We start from the raw sequence: 15627 nt of genomic DNA, 5'->3' as shown, positions 1-15627 counted from the left end.
ACACACACACACACACACACACATACACACACACACACACACCACACAAACGTGTACAGAGGGATGTCAGATACGTAGATTCGTAGATTAGAGTGAGCTGAAAAGGTTTGGATATATGGGTAGAATGAATGAGAAAAAATGGTAAAATGGAGTGGAAAATATAAGTGAATGGAATATGGAACAACGAGAATGAGGTGCTTTGACGAAGTAAGCGGGGCTTTGAATACATGTCAAATGCCTGTCGAGCAGGAAAGAGAGAGATTGTAAAAATAGAAAGGAATGGAAGGAGACTGTGAATAGAGGATTGGGTGAAGACGCACAAAGCGATGACTTTATCTGCTCGTTGTTTTTTTTCTACAATATAATGAAAAATAATAAATCCGTGGGGATTAACCTGTCAGGCCCTGATATGGTGGAGCTGCGCCTCACTGCGCTGCCTTTGGATTAAGCAAAGTGACGGTGGACAGGGACAATATAACAGAGAAGAATGACCAAAATGATACAAGGACTCGGAAATTTGCCTTACGAAGAGAGGCTTAGGCACCTACACTTACACTCTCTGGAAAGACGCAGAGTGCGGGGTGATCTAATAGAAGTGTTCAAGTGGATCAAAGGCTATAACAAATGTGATGCAAACAAGGTCATCATAATAAAACAACAGGGCAGGGCTCGCAGTAATGGGTATAAACTGGACAAATTTAGATTTAAGAAGGAAATAGGCAAGAATTGGTTTACAAATAGGGTGGTCGATGAATGGAATAAACTTAGTAACCACGTAGTAAGCGCTGATACTATCAGTTGTTTTAAAAAACGATTAGACAACTTTATGGATGGGGATGACAGGTGGTGATGGATACGGAGCTGCCTAGTGTAGGCCTTATGGTCTTTTGCAGTCTCCTTCATTTCTTATGTTCTTATGTTCTTAGAACTACTTAGATGGAAAAAATGGTGAAATTGGTTTTAATCTTGCAGGATGGGGGAAAGAGCTATTGATGGATATTTAACATGTGTGTGCGTGTGTGTATTTATACATAATTAATATATCATATATATCTTTATATATATGTTTATGGAAGGTAGTGTGCGTGTGCTAAAAAGTACATTTTTCAATCGACTTAGACCAATATTACCATAATCATTATTCTCGAAATGTTTGGCAGGTCATTATGGCCCTTGTGGCAGTGGCAGCGGGATCGAACCCCTACCATCGACCACCCTACACTCCGGCCCCCGCCTACCACCCCGCCCCTGCCTACAAGCCCCGCCCCCACGGGCCCCCCGTCCCCGCCTGCGCCGCCAATACCACCAAGCCGTGGTGCCTTGAGGACTCCGAGTACCCGACCTACGAGATCAAACACGCAGCCGAGTACCACTACCAGAAGCTCGTGTCCCTCTACGCCGACATAGCTGACCTCAACACCGCCCTCTCCGTCGAGAGACCCGAGACCCTCGAGGAGGAGACCTACCTGTGCCCCTCCGAGACCGCCTACGTCAGGCCTCTTCGGGCGCAGAACACCGACGGCAAGTGGAGGATCATCGTCAACAACGTCGACGTCCACTACGAGACCCTGACGCAGACCACCCGTATCGAAGAGTGCCTGACCTCGGGAGAGGCCTGCCCCCTCGTGCCCCATTGCTACGAGTCCAAGTGTCTGCAGAAGTCGGCCTACCACCGCTTCCTCGTCTACGACGCCTACGACCAGTACTTCCCCTTCGCCATCGAGTCCTTCAAGCTCCCGGCCAGCTGCGCCTGTTTCCTTGGAGCCTACACCATTGATCACTAAGTCAAACCAACTAACCATGGAGGCCCAACTCACCAAGATCAACAGGGACCATCGATCTCGCATATCTCGCTCACAACAAACCGAAACAAAGAACACCTGAAGACATCGACCAGACCAAGGAGACACCGGCGAGTCTTCGTCTTCAGCAGAAGAGAAGAGCCCGGCAGATCCTGGTGTGACGGTGGTACATGAAGAAAGCAGTTCTCTAGTCATCTCGCTTTAATAACATACAAATCTTGCAACTTGTTTTTCATATTATTTATTTTCATTAATTGTCACCAGCTCTGGTACTTGCGCGACTAAATAAAGCACTACAAAAACAAAATACACTTGTGTTATTTTCTATATAAAAATGACGTCGCCGCTGTAGATTTTCAAGCTGTGTCGTCGACTCCAAGGGAGGACCTACGACCACCAAGAGGAACTTTACTGTTACCAACCAAGGCTCCACTTATGGAGCAAACTGCCACACCTTCCCTTTCGTCCGACCAGAAGTGCAACCCCGAGGGACCAATACCTGGTTTCCGGAACAGACACAGAAACTCTATATCGCTCTTCCACTTCCTTTTGAAAGATCTCCACATATTTTTTTTACACAAGGAGGTCAGTACTCCGGAATGTACCCTCCCATACCTTAATCTCTAACCGGCAATCTCAAAACCAACCTAGGCTTCTGTACATGCCCAGCATGCCAAAAGTCCTGTGTTTCACACACGCACACACACACACACATATCGACCAAATGTCACACATGAAATGCCTTGGTCTATCTGACATACACATCATTCTTAAACATTTACTAGTACACAGTAAACTAGACCTACAGCCAACACCCACCCAAAACTACATCAAATCATTCCAACCCAAAACAAATACACATTACAAATATTACAAATGTACATAAGCAACAACATAACCAAATACACAGACCTGTGACAATTCCTAAACAGGCACACCATACATATCGCACTTACACAGGACATGAAATTAGCACCTCAAACAACGCTACTTGCATATACAGACTACACCATAATCAAACAAGACAAAACACATCACAAAGATGGGCTTATATCACTAATACACAAAAGCTGTATCTTCCTCTAGACACCACAACAGAAATAATCACAATACAAACACAGGTAGAAAACTACCATATAATATCAGAAACACCAACTTCTAACCTCCAGATCAACATCCCAAGGCGATACACACCAACTCCAACATCTTGACGACCTAACAAACCAAATACTGGGAGATGATCTGGACACACGCCACTTAATATGGCTGGACACACATACAGCAGATCAAAGAGGAAACAAAATCTCTAGAACAACTCCTCAACATACAAGGTTCCAGCAAACACCTCATTAGGCAAACTCGCCGCAACACTAGCAACGTCCCCAGACATAAGAATGCGTTCACTTTCACTCCACACACAACATGGAAAACCATTCATGACCTCTTGATCACAACCCAATAAAGATCGCCATGGAACCTGATGAAAAAATAAAAACCACATGCAAGAAAATATTTACTAACTATAAGAAAACAGACTGGCTAAAAAAAAAAAGAAAAAAGAAAATTAAGAGAAACTTGTAAATTGGCAGAAAATTCTGACATATGGTCAATAGAATGTTACTACCTTTAGAAAAGAAAAAGAGAGAGAGAAAGTGTTGAAAAAAAAGGAAATGAAAACGACAAGTCAAAACCTTTCAGATTCTCTGTCGATTTCAACAGAGAATGTCTGCTGATTTCATACTACGTTAAGACGAGTTCCCATACTTGGCTACTTAAACAGGCCACGTGGCTACTAAGGTGCCTTTTGTGTTGCTTTCATCGAAGTTATTATCCCACGAGAGAGGCAACATGTAATTGCATTCAGTGTGAATCCATCTTAATTATTTCTTTTATACACTTCTCAGCATCGAGGCTCGTTTCTATTTCATTCTATTTCTTTTGTCGAAATACAATACGAAATTCGCCACGTAGTGTTTGCTAATATAGTGAAAATTAGTCTTCCTCATCAGATATTTTCTTCTCATAAACACAAACAATCCAATTGGATTACTAAAACTAATGTAGAAGTTAATATGTTTCAAATTACGACAATATATCATCTGTTTAAAGATAACAACTACCCTCATTTTTAACAGAGATACCATCATTTGAGGACAGAACTTTCGTTGATTGTACAACGTTTTACTCATTCGGGATTTTTCAAGTACTTTTTTACCCTTTTTCTGTACTTGAAAAGACTCCGACGAGTACGAAGAGTTGTAAATCAATAAATCCTTCATCTTGAAATGATGTTTTCTCTTCCAGTATACAATTCACTCGTCCTTTTGAGCTGGTGGCGCAATAAGAAGTGTGCCGGTCTCGTATTTGTTCAATTGTGAGTTCAAATCCCACACCCCTCTCCGACTCCCAACAGTGAGTGTTACCTGCTCCAACAGTCCAAAAACAGAAGACTAAGGTGACGTCTTCGGATGCAGTTACGCGCCTATTGGTGCATATATATATATATATATATATATATATATATATATATATATATATATATATATATATATATATATAATATATATAAATGAATAAATAAATAAATAAATAATAAATAAATAGATAAGTAAATAAACAAAACTGCCTCCTGAGAACCAGGACACGGGGATAAGGTTAATCAAAATATGCTCCACCCGCTTTCCTTACGATGTGGTGCCAAGGAGAAGAATCAAAAAGCCTTGTGGCACCCAGAATCAAAGGAGGAGTACCATTCGATGTGGAATGGATTCAAGATAAATAGACAATAAACTAGTTTCCCAGTCTCAGCATCACCAATAACTATATCTATCGGAATCTAATTCTGCCCCTTCAATTCTATTTTCATTATTTTCTCACTGTAATCCTTAGATTTAGTCAGAGTGTAGATATGTATGAGAAAAATACATCTATATATAATAAATATTTATCTATACAGGAAATGCCAGAGCTGAACAAGGTGATATTGAAAGATTACTGGATAAGGGTGGATGTGACAATGATGACTAGAGAACTGCTTTCTTCACGTGATCGTTGATCAGGATCAGGTCATGACGGACACAGGGATCGGCCGGGACAAGGGATGTGAATCCGTCACCCTAGACAGATTAGAGGTCCGAGGAGGAGGCAAAGAGCGAGAACACACCTCCTGGGATCCCCCTGCTTGAGTGACTAAATCTTCTATCTGCATTGTTGTCGAGGAATCCTTCTGTAAAGGCATGGGGTCATCTGGTCGTTGATTGTGGTTCTTCTGAGGGCTTGATCCGCGCGACATGCCGACCACCTCTAGTGGTCGATGGTGTAAGCTCCAAGGAAACAGGCGCAGCTGGCCGGGAGCTGGAAGGACTCGACAGCAAAGGGGAAGTACTTGTCGTAGGCGTTGTAGACGAGGAAGCGGTGGTAGGCCGACTTCTGCAGACACTTGGACTCGTAGCAGTGGGGCACGAGGGGACAGGCCTCTCCCGAAGTCAGGCACTCTTCGATACGGGTGGTCTGCGTCAGGGTCTCGTAGTGGGCGTCGACGTTGTTGACGATGATCCTCCACTTACCGTCGGTGTTCTGCGCCCGAAGAGGCCTGACGTAGGCGGTCTCGGAGGGGCACAGGTAGGTCTCCTCCTCGAGGGTCTCGGGTCTCTCGACAGAGAGGGCGGTGTTGAGCTCGGCCACGTCAGCGTAGAGGGAGAGGACCTTCTGGTAGTGGTATTCGGCTGCGTGTTTGATCTCGTAGGTCGGGTACTCGGAGTCCTCAAGGCACCACGGCTTGGTGGTATTGGCGGCGCAGGCGGGGACGGCAGGCTCTGCGGGGCGGGGCTTGTAGGCAGGGGCGGGGTGGTAGGCGGGGGCTGGTTGGTGGTACGTGGGTCGGTGGTAAGGGCTGGACGCTGTAGTCAGCGCCACAAGAGCCACGGAAATCTTGAACAGGTTTCATGGTTAATAAGACTACTGCATTGCAATACATACAAGACATATTCTATGATGATGAATGACAACCCCTTCAGTACACAGAAGTCCCAACCATAACCAGCCTTGAGTCTCATAAAACTAGGTATACAAAAAAAAAAAAAAAAAAAAAAAAAAAAAAAAAAAAAAAAAATAATAATGCAAACTGGGAGAAAATGGAATTAGTCAATTGAAAAAAAAGTATATATATATATATATATATATATATATATATATATATATATATATATATATATATATAAATAAGGTGAAAGTCTTAGACTCTGCCTTGTTCAGGAGTACCGAGTCAGGAGAGTCACATCACACTTGAAAAACGTATTCCATGAAAGGGCAAATAAGTCTCCTGTGCAGGATCAGCAGCTGAGTTGGAGTTAGGAAATTTTGAACAAAAAAAGACCAGAGAGCCAATTACCAAAAGTCCCAAAGACATTTTCCCTAGTCCAGCTCTGGCACCGTCGAAGTCGAGGGAAGCTCTGCTTGAGTGTTGCAGTGAACGCTCCTATATATATATACATATATATACAGCGACACTGTACGTCAGGTGTTCGAGGCCACGACATGACGTCATTGTATGGGGAAAGGCTAATTATCAACTTCTTTCAATACGGTAGCCTTTCTGGTCGATTTTGTTTTAGCTCTTGTCTGACGATTTTGTTTATCTGAGGTGGGTAGACTCAAGACAATGCGGACATCTTGATCCCTTAAGGAACTGTTTTGTCCCATCCTTGTCGCCTCAGTTGAATGAAAAAGTCTGGGATTAACCAGGACGAAACCTGCTGTAGAAGCCGTCCGTTAACTTGTGAAATTCGCTGAACGACATTGGCAAGTTGGGGTCTTGGTTGCTCCTTCTGAAACAACACGACTTGTGGTGGCTTATTATGTGTTAGATCGCTTGACCATTATTAAGAAGAAAGTGGGTTTGAGTCCATCCCGGTGGGCTTCCACCTGTAACGAATAAGTAAATAGATGAATCGAAAGAATAAACAGAGAAACAACCAATCAAACAAACAAACAACTATACAAACAAACAAACAAGTTGATAAAGGCATAATTAGATAAATAAATGAATACATAAATGAATAGATAAATAAATATTCAAACAAACAAATAAACAAATAAATGGATAAATAATTAAATAAAATAGATAACCAAATAAATAGATAAATAAATAAATAAACAGATAAGTCAATAGATTAATGAATGGAAATAAATGAATAAGCTAAGAAACATAGAAATAAAACAACAAGTGAATAAATAAATAAATTAATAGATAAATAAATATATGAATAAAAAAATGCAGGTTTATCTTAGTTGCACAAAATCACCAGGGAGCGGCTACTATATACTATCTAGATGAACCATGACAGTGATTGGGTTAATCGAGATTAACATTAACCTTTTGACTGATAAACTTTTTCCTTTCAGTTAAATAAAACTGACCGGAGACATAAGAAGTAGACTCAACAAGTTGCGATGATAGATAGTCACATCGACATAGGAAAAAAAATCCCACCTTCCATTGCATTACTGAAGTCGGAGAAAGAGGAAGAGAGAGAGAGAGAGAGAGAGAGAGAGAGAGAGAGAGAGAGAGAGAGAGAGAGAGAGAGAGAGAGAGAGAGAGAGAGAGAGAGAGAATGAGAGAGTTAAAGTGAGAGTGAGAGTGAGTAAGCTTTTGGTCTATAGAGCGCGACCACAGAACCAAGACCTTCATCTCTGTGGTGACTCAACCCACAGGGGCAGAAATAGTTTCTGGGTCACCTGTTTAACTCTACTGATCAAATCCCAATGCTTCGTGATCTTTTGGACCTCCGACGAGAATTTCAACGGAGGCCTTTCGTAGTCTATATTGATCTCAAGAAAGCGTTTGACTCGGTGCAACGTGAGATGCTCTGGAATCTCCTGTGAGCCTGTAGGATTCCTGCATGGATTATTGACTTGATGTCTGACCTATACAGTCCAGAGAGTATTGTAAACCATGCAAGAGACGTGTCTAGCTTTTTACCTGTTGATTTAGGAGTGAGGTAAAGGTGTATCCTCGCTCCAACACATGGAATGTATGGACTGGGTATTGGACAGAATTGTCGATCAATGTCATTGTGGATCATCCATTGGCAACACTAAGATCATTGACTTTGTCTTTGCTGATGATGCTGTACTTCACGCGTAGACATTGGAGGTCCTGGTTGCAGCCTTTGGGAGGATAGAACGTTTGAACCTCAGGTTTTCCGGACCAAGATCAAGGTCCAGTTGTTTCAGAGCCCAACATATGAACATACACTAGGCAGGCGGGATGTCTGACTTTAATCGAGATGCCAAAACCTTTTGTGTGTGATTCACCATGGTCTTGGATCACGTGTTGGACTCATGATCGATAGCTATCACCCTCCCGGAGGAGAGCTCAGAGTTTATATAGGACCGATCTATGGGTAATGCTGTGACCTTAGACTCACACCCACAGCCACACCCACACCCACACCCACACCCACACCCACACCCACACCCACACCCACACCCACACCCACACCCACACCCGCACACACAACTCCACAACCACGAGAGTTGGAGTAACAACTCGCAGCGCAGCAATACTGAAATCATTTCAGTCCTGGGCGGGATTCGAACCCGAAACGCCGTAGTGGCGGGCGCGAGCGCTACCACTGTGTGTGTGCGTGTGTGCGTGTGTGCGTGCGTGTGTGTGTGTGTGTGTGTGTGTGTGTGTGTGTGTGTGTGTGTGTGTGTGTGTGTGTGTGTGTGTTCGAAGAGACGGAGTCCAAGAACCATATTGAGAATACTGAAAAACTGGATTCAGAGACTGTGTACTCTCGACGTCTCTCTGCCCCTTTAGTCTAGTGGCAGCAATAAGACTTTGTCCTTTAAGGAACAGGAAATCTGGCTTACTGGGCTCTGCTTTTGATCAACATATTTGAATAAACATTTTCAGGGCTCCAGTAAATCGTTTCGTCTCCAACTTTTACTAAATCAGAGATCCCATCAGATGGATGAAGGAGAGTTGAGAGACGTTCTACAAACACAACTAGTGGTAATGAAAACAAACCCATTGACTTAGTTTTGGTTGATGGACGAAGTTCAGTGATACAGCTTCACACAAAGCTTTCATGGCATTTTTGTACAATACAATATGATATATGCAAGGGTAGTTGGAAAACGTAGTGACCACATCCCATGCACGTCTACTAAACATTTGCAAACATCGGGCCATTAAATGAAGACAGTGGTCTGAGCGACTGTATTTGAGAACTTAACAGCACCTGGTCTTTCTTTGCTTTGCTCAAGATTTTTTTTTTATGATTTTTTTTAGTACATGGTGGTCGAGCTGAGAAAGGCATCGGTCTTTGAGGCAGAGAAGTTAGATGAATGGCTGTTCGAATCCAGCTAGAATCCCCTGTGGTCAACTCCCAACTTATATGTGATTATTACCAACAAAATTTAGATCACTCCAAGTGTCTTTGTTTGTATATTTGTCCCCCTTTAAATGAACTAGTAACTTTAGAGAAGTCAGTCTGTTAAATGTAGTTTGAAAGGACATGTGCAAGGGTGTTAATTGAAGGTATTAGGAGGGGAACAGAGGGAGTAACTGGAAAAGAATATTTTGGGTTTAGGAAAAGAAGTGAGTAAAAAGGTAAGGATGTCTCTTCATGGATCTCGAGAGAACATATGACAGGAAGGCATTGCGGGGTGTGTCGCAGATGTATGGAATAAAAAGAAGACTGTCTCCTGCAACTCATCTTCGTAACCTGAACCATCACCATTCACTTGGACATCCCTATCTATATTGCTGAAATTTAGGTTTAACAGGATACATTACATTCATTTCTTTTTCTTTCAAATAATCATTGATCTCTAACCTAGTTGATATTATAGGTGTATTCAACTTACAAACTAATTTTTCTTTGATCCTCTGTTTTTTCCTTTGATGTTATTTGCTTAATTTTCTATCTGTTCGTTTCAGTAAAATCTCCTTTTCTTGTTCCATCCACTGGTCTTTTTTTTTTATATAAACACGCTTCTTTGTTTAATGTTTTCTCTTTTTTACCTCTTTACCACGCCCTAGCGCGAATATAATAAAATATTTCATGTCTCTCATCGCCCCTGCGTGAATGTTATTATGTTGTGTATATGTTAAATATGTTTATATATGTAATGTATTATGTATTATGTGTTATGAAAACCTGTGGTGTACATGTACCCCACAAGCATGCTTGTGCGTAAAGTGCAAAGTTTATGCATTGTAGAGTTGTGTGGTAGTTGATCTGACTCAATGGTCGGAAATGCCAGAAAGGGTCACCACAATTAGGTTGCGTTTGGTCATGGCGTCGGGTCAGTTCCTTGTATATATACTGCCTGCCCCGAGCGGGCAGACCAGTCAGATAGTCAGTTCTCTGTACTCAACTTGTTACGCATCACTAGGCCTTTGCGGTCGGTCCCTAATTGAAGACTACGCCACGTCTTTATCTGACACTCGTATCTGCACTAGAATAAAGAATACAACGAAACTGCGCATAACTCTCCCTATGTCACCTAGTCCCAGGTAACCCACCCATATGTTACAAGCCCATGTGTAGTGATGAAACGAAAGAAGGGTGAGGGAGAGGAGTGGTGATAAAACACATATTCGGTTCGACGTTCCAAACGTCCTAGTGATTACGTAAATGCCCAATGAGAACTCAAACATCTAGAGTGTCCACGTGCAAAGCTACCTGTCGCCCGAATAAACGCGTAGATAGTGGCATCATCAACGAAAGTGATAAAGGGAGATGCACGGACTCTCTCGAGAAAGAAGAAAATATATCGTCGATTCTGACACCCTTAGCTTGATTCGATTCTTCAAGATATTTTTTCACGACTTTTGAAATGATGAACTACAACAACACCCCCGGCCTGATTCGAATATTGAATATGTTTCTTCACGACTTCTGCAATGCTGATCCTACGTCTTCACAACTTCAAGAATACTGATCCTACATCTTCTCGACTTTCTGAAATACTTATCCCACATCTTCACAACTTCTGAAATGCTGATCGTACGTCCTCACGACTTCATAAAAGCTGATCGTACGTCTTCATGACTTCTGAGGGGCAACGTCCCGGCTTAAAAATGTGTGGCGGCATTTGAATGGTGATAGTTAACTTTGTTGGTATTAATGAATATGCTAAGTAAACCATGATAATATCATGTTACATTTGAATATTTGAAGTTGTGTTACATATCTTTAAGGTAGATGTAGTAACAAATGTTGTTTCTTGATAATTCCTGTTTTTCATCCTCCCTCTGACTTTGAAAGAATACAAGGCATAACATTTCTGTCATTTCCTTTTTGGTACATGGTAAGGATTTCCTACCAGGTATATAAGATAGGCGTACCATACCATAGGGAAATCTTACTCCTCTCATGCAAATAACCATAAAATTGTCTTTATCTGTCAGATGATACAAGAGAAAGAGAAGGAAAACATGGAATGTAACACATGGTGAATGTGAAATCTGAAAAAGAAACTTTTTTTTGTCAAATGAATATTAGGTCTTGGTTACGAGAATAACATTTTCAGGATATTTCATGATGTTGAGCAAATGTAGATACTAGTTTCTTTTTTATATCAGAAGTTCTCCCAAGTTGAATAAAGCCATCTGGCATCAACCAGAACAAATGATCTAAACGTGCTAAATATATATAACCCAGTTCCAAAATAAATTGAAAGTCGTTTCTGAATCTAAGACGTTTAATAACCTAGAGAATGTGTGAACAACTGATATACATCATAACAAGTTGCCATAGTCATCGGCTGATTATGTGATGGCTGCGAGATGACTGGAGAACTGCTTTCTTCGCGAGGTGTCAACGTGAGATGAGGGCGAATGTGGGTTGGGAGGAGGAAAAAATACGGGACTGTGACAAGGAAGCCAAAAACACTCCAAGAAAGGGTGTGGCAATGGCGCCATCGTCCGAGTCCCTGGTAAAACGTCAACAAGTAACAAGTGACCCGTGGTGCCTCAGAAGGAGTTCGACTGGTGAGTCGAGAATCGGCTCCTGACTGGAGGAGGCTTAGAGCTGGAACTCATTGATGAAACAGGCGCAGCTGGAAGGGAGCTTGAAGGTGTGGATCTCGAAAGGGAAGTACTTGTCGTAGGGGTTGTAGACGAGGAAGCGGTGGTAGGCGGACTTCTGCAGGCACTTGGTCTCGTAGCAGTGGGGCACGATGGGGCAGGCCTCACCCGAAGTGGTGCACTCCTCGACGCGGGTCGTCTGCGTGAAGTCCTGGTAGTTGACCTTGATGTTGTTGACGATGATCTTCCAGCCACAGTCATTCAGCACCCGCAGGGGTCTGATGTAGGCGGTCTCGGAAGGACACAGGTACGTCTCCTCCTCGAGGGTCTCGGGTCTCTCGACGGAGAGAGCGGTGTCGAGATCCGTCACGTCGGCATTATGAAATCTTTAAAAGAAAGGGGAATTTTTATCAAATGAAAATTCGGCACTGGTTACGAGAATAACATTTACAGGATTTTATGATGTTGAGCAAATGTAGATATTACTTTCTTTTTTATACCAGAAGTTCTTTCAAGTTGAATAAAGCCACCTGGCATCAACCAGAACATATGATCTAAACGTGCTAAATATAACCAAGGTCCAAGATAAATTAAAAGTCGTTTCTGAATCTAAGACCTTTAATAACCAAGAAAACGTGTGAACAACTGATATAGATCATAACAAGTTGCCATAGTCGTCGGCTGATTATGTGATGGCTGCGAGATGACTGGAGAACTGCTTTCTTCGCGAGGTGTCAACGTGAGATGAGGGTGAATGTGGTTTAGGAGGAGGAAAAAATACGGGACTGTGACAAGGAAGCCAAAAACACCCCCAAGAAAGGGTGTGGCAATGGCGCCATCGTCCGAGTCCCTGGTGAAACGTCAACAAGTAACAAGTGACCCGTGGTGCCTCAGAAGGAGTTCGACTGGTGATGCGATAATCGGCTCCTGACTGGAGGAGGCTTAGAGCTGGAACTCATCGATGAAACAGGCGCAGCTGGTAGGGAGCTTGAAGGTGCGGATCTCGAAGGGGAAGTACTTGTCGTACTGGTTGTAGACGAGGAAGCGGTGGTAGGCGGACTTCTGCAGGCACTTGGTCTCGTAGCAGTGGGGCACGAGGGGGCAGGCCTCGCCCAAAGTGGTGCACTCCTCGACGCGGGTCGTCTGCGTGAAGTCCTGGTAGTTGACCTTGATGTTGTTGACGATGATCTTCCAGCCACAGTCATTCAGCACCCGCAAGGGTCTGATGTAGGCGGTCTCGGAAGGACACAGGTAGGTCTCCTCCTCGAGGGTCTCGGGTCTCTCGACGGAGAGAGCGGTGTTGAGATCGGCCACGTCGGCATAAAGGCTGACGACCTTGGCGTAGTGGTGGTTGAAGGCCGCCTGGATTTCGCTGGCCGGGTACTCCTCGTCCTCGAGGCACCAGGTGGCGTTAGACCCTTGTGCGCAAGTGGGAGCAGTATGTGGATGATTAGGGCTGCAATGTGCTGGTGAAGAGGCTGGGATGGTCGCGGGGGCGCTGTTGCCGTAGTCGAGGGCCACGAAGGAAGACGGAAGATATTGTCCTTCCACTACGGCGGACAGGACAGCAGCCAGGAGCAGAAGCAGCGGGGTCTGCAATCAATCAAGGCACTTAATATATGAGGAGCTAAAGACAGAATTCCATAAATACCTGAGCTCAACTCCCAAACTTCCCACTCCGTCCTCCACACTAAAGCAGAAAAGAAGGATGGACGGTTCAGGTAGGAATCCAAGTGCTTCCTTCCCCAGTACCTTAAAAAGACTTTTCGTATGAGAAAAGGCGACGTCCCTGTCGCTTCCCTCGTTTCCCTTGTTTACCTTGGTCGCAGGTGTCATAATGATGGTGATGGTTCTTAGGCTGTCGGCAGGGGGAGTCGATGGAACTGTGTTTGTCCCCTCCTTCTCTCAGCTCTTTTATACTTGACAACATTCACTCCTCGCAGCTGTTATCTAATGTTCAGTACTTAAGGTAACAGGCTTAGAAGTAGAACGATAGGAGTGGGAGGAAGAGAAGGGTGGAAGAAGATGACGAGAAGGATGGGAAGGATGGAGAGTAGAGTGGGAAGAAAAGGGTTAAAGAGGAAGAAGAGAAGGGTTAAAGAGGAAGAAGAGGAAGATAAGGATGACAATGTGAAGAAAGTGGAAGACGAAGCAATCATATAGATAACTTGTCTGCCCATAACTGGAATATGCTGTTTCCTCATGATCGCTAATACTCATTAAATTCACCGATTGGTCAGTTTGCCACAGAACTCATACTAAATGTATGAAACAAATCATACAAAAAACACTCAGAACATCATAACTTATTCTCCTAAACAAAGTATATATATACATATACATACAGTACATATATGTATATATATATATATATATATATATATATATATATATATATATACATATACACATATATATATATACATATATATATACATATATATATATATATATATATATATACATATATATATATACATACACATATATGTATACGCAATCACATCACCGCAATACAAAAATGCAAAATAACCACAGAAGAAAGGAAACTTGTAGAGTAAGTATTTACTGCTTACAAGTTTCCCTTCGCCTGTGGTTATTTTGCATATATATGTATATATATATATATATATATATATATATATACATATATATATATATATATGTGTGTGTGTGTGTGTGTGTGTGTGTTTGTGAATATATACATGCATATGTATGTGTGAATATATATACACATACATTTGCCTATATAGAAGTAATCCTTTGAATGTGCTAACCTGGTAAGGGAAACAAATAGGACTTAAATGGATGTATAGCGACAGTATACTCCGACATACATTTTTATTCGGGAAACAATAATTGAACCAAAACAGGTATAGTAACAGGCTTCTTTCTCAGAGCATTTCGCTTATGTAGTGAAGAGTTTCTGGAAGATGAACTAAATCATATCACAGAAACCTTCAACAAACTGAAATATTCAAAAGGTCTGTGTAAGTTGAGAAAAAAAAACTAAAGAAATAAGTAAGAGAAGCAAAGATAATAATAAATGCAACAAAGAAGCCCGATATATCACAGTTCAAAACTCCAATATTAATACACACCTAGAAAAAATTCTCTTAAAAGCAAGCATTATGATAGCTAAAACATCTGGTAGCAAAGTGGAACATTTGATCACACGTAGGAATAATAACCCAACTAATGAAAACAGTATTTTATATAAGATACCATGTAAAAGCTGCCTATCATCATATTTTGGAGAAACGGGTCGTGGACTAGATAAAAGGTTATACGAACACAAAAACTATGGAAAAAAACTACATATTTTCTAGTTCTATTATAAGGCATATAGATAATTTGACCACCTTCCAGACTGGAACAATACAATTGTAATAAATAAAGGTTCAACAAAAATATTAAGAAAGACAATAGAAACAGCTTATATTAACACCAACAATAACATTAATCATAGAGAAGGTTTTATAAGTTTAGCAAAAGGCACAGCTTTATTAGTAGTTAAAGAAAATAAATATACAAATGTTATGAGTGTGGCAACAACCTCTCCTAGGCGTCCCAAGAGATGACCTGTCTATGTATAAAATATCCATGTTGTACTTCATTGTTAGCTTTGTGATCAAGACCCAGTGGGTCGAAACGTTAAAACATTAAAATTCTCCTATTATTCCTTGTCTTCTTCCTCAACCTTCAGTTATATATATATATATATATATATATATATATATCTATATATATATCTATATATGTATATATATATGTATATATATA

At 41.8% G+C, this 15627-nt stretch overlaps 4 protein-coding genes across 4 annotated transcripts; 1 reads left to right on the top strand and 3 right to left on the bottom strand.

Moving 5' to 3' along the window:
- Nucleotides 1-1166: 1166 nt before the first annotated feature.
- LOC143036269 (neurotrophin 1-like) lies at nucleotides 1167-1784 on the top strand. Its single transcript, XM_076203516.1, has one exon. The coding sequence runs from the start codon at nucleotides 1167-1169 to the stop codon at nucleotides 1782-1784; it is 618 nt and encodes a 205-aa protein (XP_076059631.1).
- Nucleotides 1785-5105: 3321 nt separating this feature from the next.
- On the bottom strand, nucleotides 5106-8898 carry LOC143036268 (neurotrophin 1-like). Its single transcript, XM_076203515.1, has 3 exons — nucleotides 8836-8898; nucleotides 7539-7727; nucleotides 5106-5732 (listed from the first exon to the last, which is right to left on the bottom strand). Exons 1-3 carry the CDS (start codon nucleotides 8896-8898, stop codon nucleotides 5106-5108), a joined length of 879 nt encoding a protein of 292 aa, XP_076059630.1.
- Nucleotides 8899-11842: 2944 nt separating this feature from the next.
- On the bottom strand, nucleotides 11843-12683 carry LOC143036266 (neurotrophin 1-like). The gene is made up of 3 exons (XM_076203514.1): nucleotides 12626-12683; nucleotides 12296-12374; nucleotides 11843-12230 (listed from the first exon to the last, which is right to left on the bottom strand). Exons 1-3 carry the CDS (start codon nucleotides 12681-12683, stop codon nucleotides 11843-11845), a joined length of 525 nt encoding a protein of 174 aa, XP_076059629.1.
- Nucleotides 12684-12786: 103 nt separating this feature from the next.
- LOC143036265 (neurotrophin 1-like) lies at nucleotides 12787-13680 on the bottom strand. The gene is made up of 2 exons (XM_076203513.1): nucleotides 13663-13680; nucleotides 12787-13437 (listed from the first exon to the last, which is right to left on the bottom strand). The coding sequence occupies exons 1-2, from the start codon at nucleotides 13678-13680 to the stop codon at nucleotides 12787-12789; spliced, it is 669 nt and encodes a 222-aa protein (XP_076059628.1).
- Nucleotides 13681-15627: the final 1947 nt, after the last annotated feature.

This window comes from Oratosquilla oratoria, chromosome 20 (genome assembly GCF_046742065.1).
Source record: "Oratosquilla oratoria isolate Oo_2021 chromosome 20, ASM4674206v1, whole genome shotgun sequence".
Taxonomy (NCBI): Eukaryota; Metazoa; Arthropoda; class Malacostraca; order Stomatopoda; family Squillidae; genus Oratosquilla; species Oratosquilla oratoria.
This window is presented reverse-complemented; position numbering and strand designations above follow the sequence as displayed.

Excerpts from the sequence above, each read along its gene's own strand:
- LOC143036266 (XM_076203514.1), bottom strand. The coding sequence starts at position 12,683 with ATGGCGCCATTGCCACACCCTTTCTTGGGGGTGTTTTTGGCTTCCTTG. Across the intron at positions 12,375-12,625 it reads GGCTTCCTTGTCACAGTCCC|GTGGCTTTATTCAACTTGAA; the intron begins GTATTTTTTCCT and ends GGTTGATGCCAG. Across the intron at positions 12,231-12,295 it reads GCTCAACATCATAAAATCCT|ATTTCATAATGCCGACGTGA; the intron begins GTAAATGTTATT and ends TTTCTTTTAAAG.
- LOC143036268 (XM_076203515.1), bottom strand. The coding sequence starts at position 8,898 with ATGAAAGCTTTGTGTGAAGCTGTATCACTGAACTTCGTCCATCAACCA. Across the intron at positions 7,728-8,835 it reads AACCAAAACTAAGTCAATGG|GTCAGACATCAAGTCAATAA; the intron begins GTTTGTTTTCAT and ends TGGACTGTATAG. Across the intron at positions 5,733-7,538 it reads TGATCAGTAGAGTTAAACAG|ATTTCCGTGGCTCTTGTGGC; the intron begins GTGACCCAGAAA and ends AACCTGTTCAAG.
- LOC143036269 (XM_076203516.1), top strand. The coding sequence starts at position 1,167 with ATGGCCCTTGTGGCAGTGGCAGCGGGATCGAACCCCTACCATCGACCA.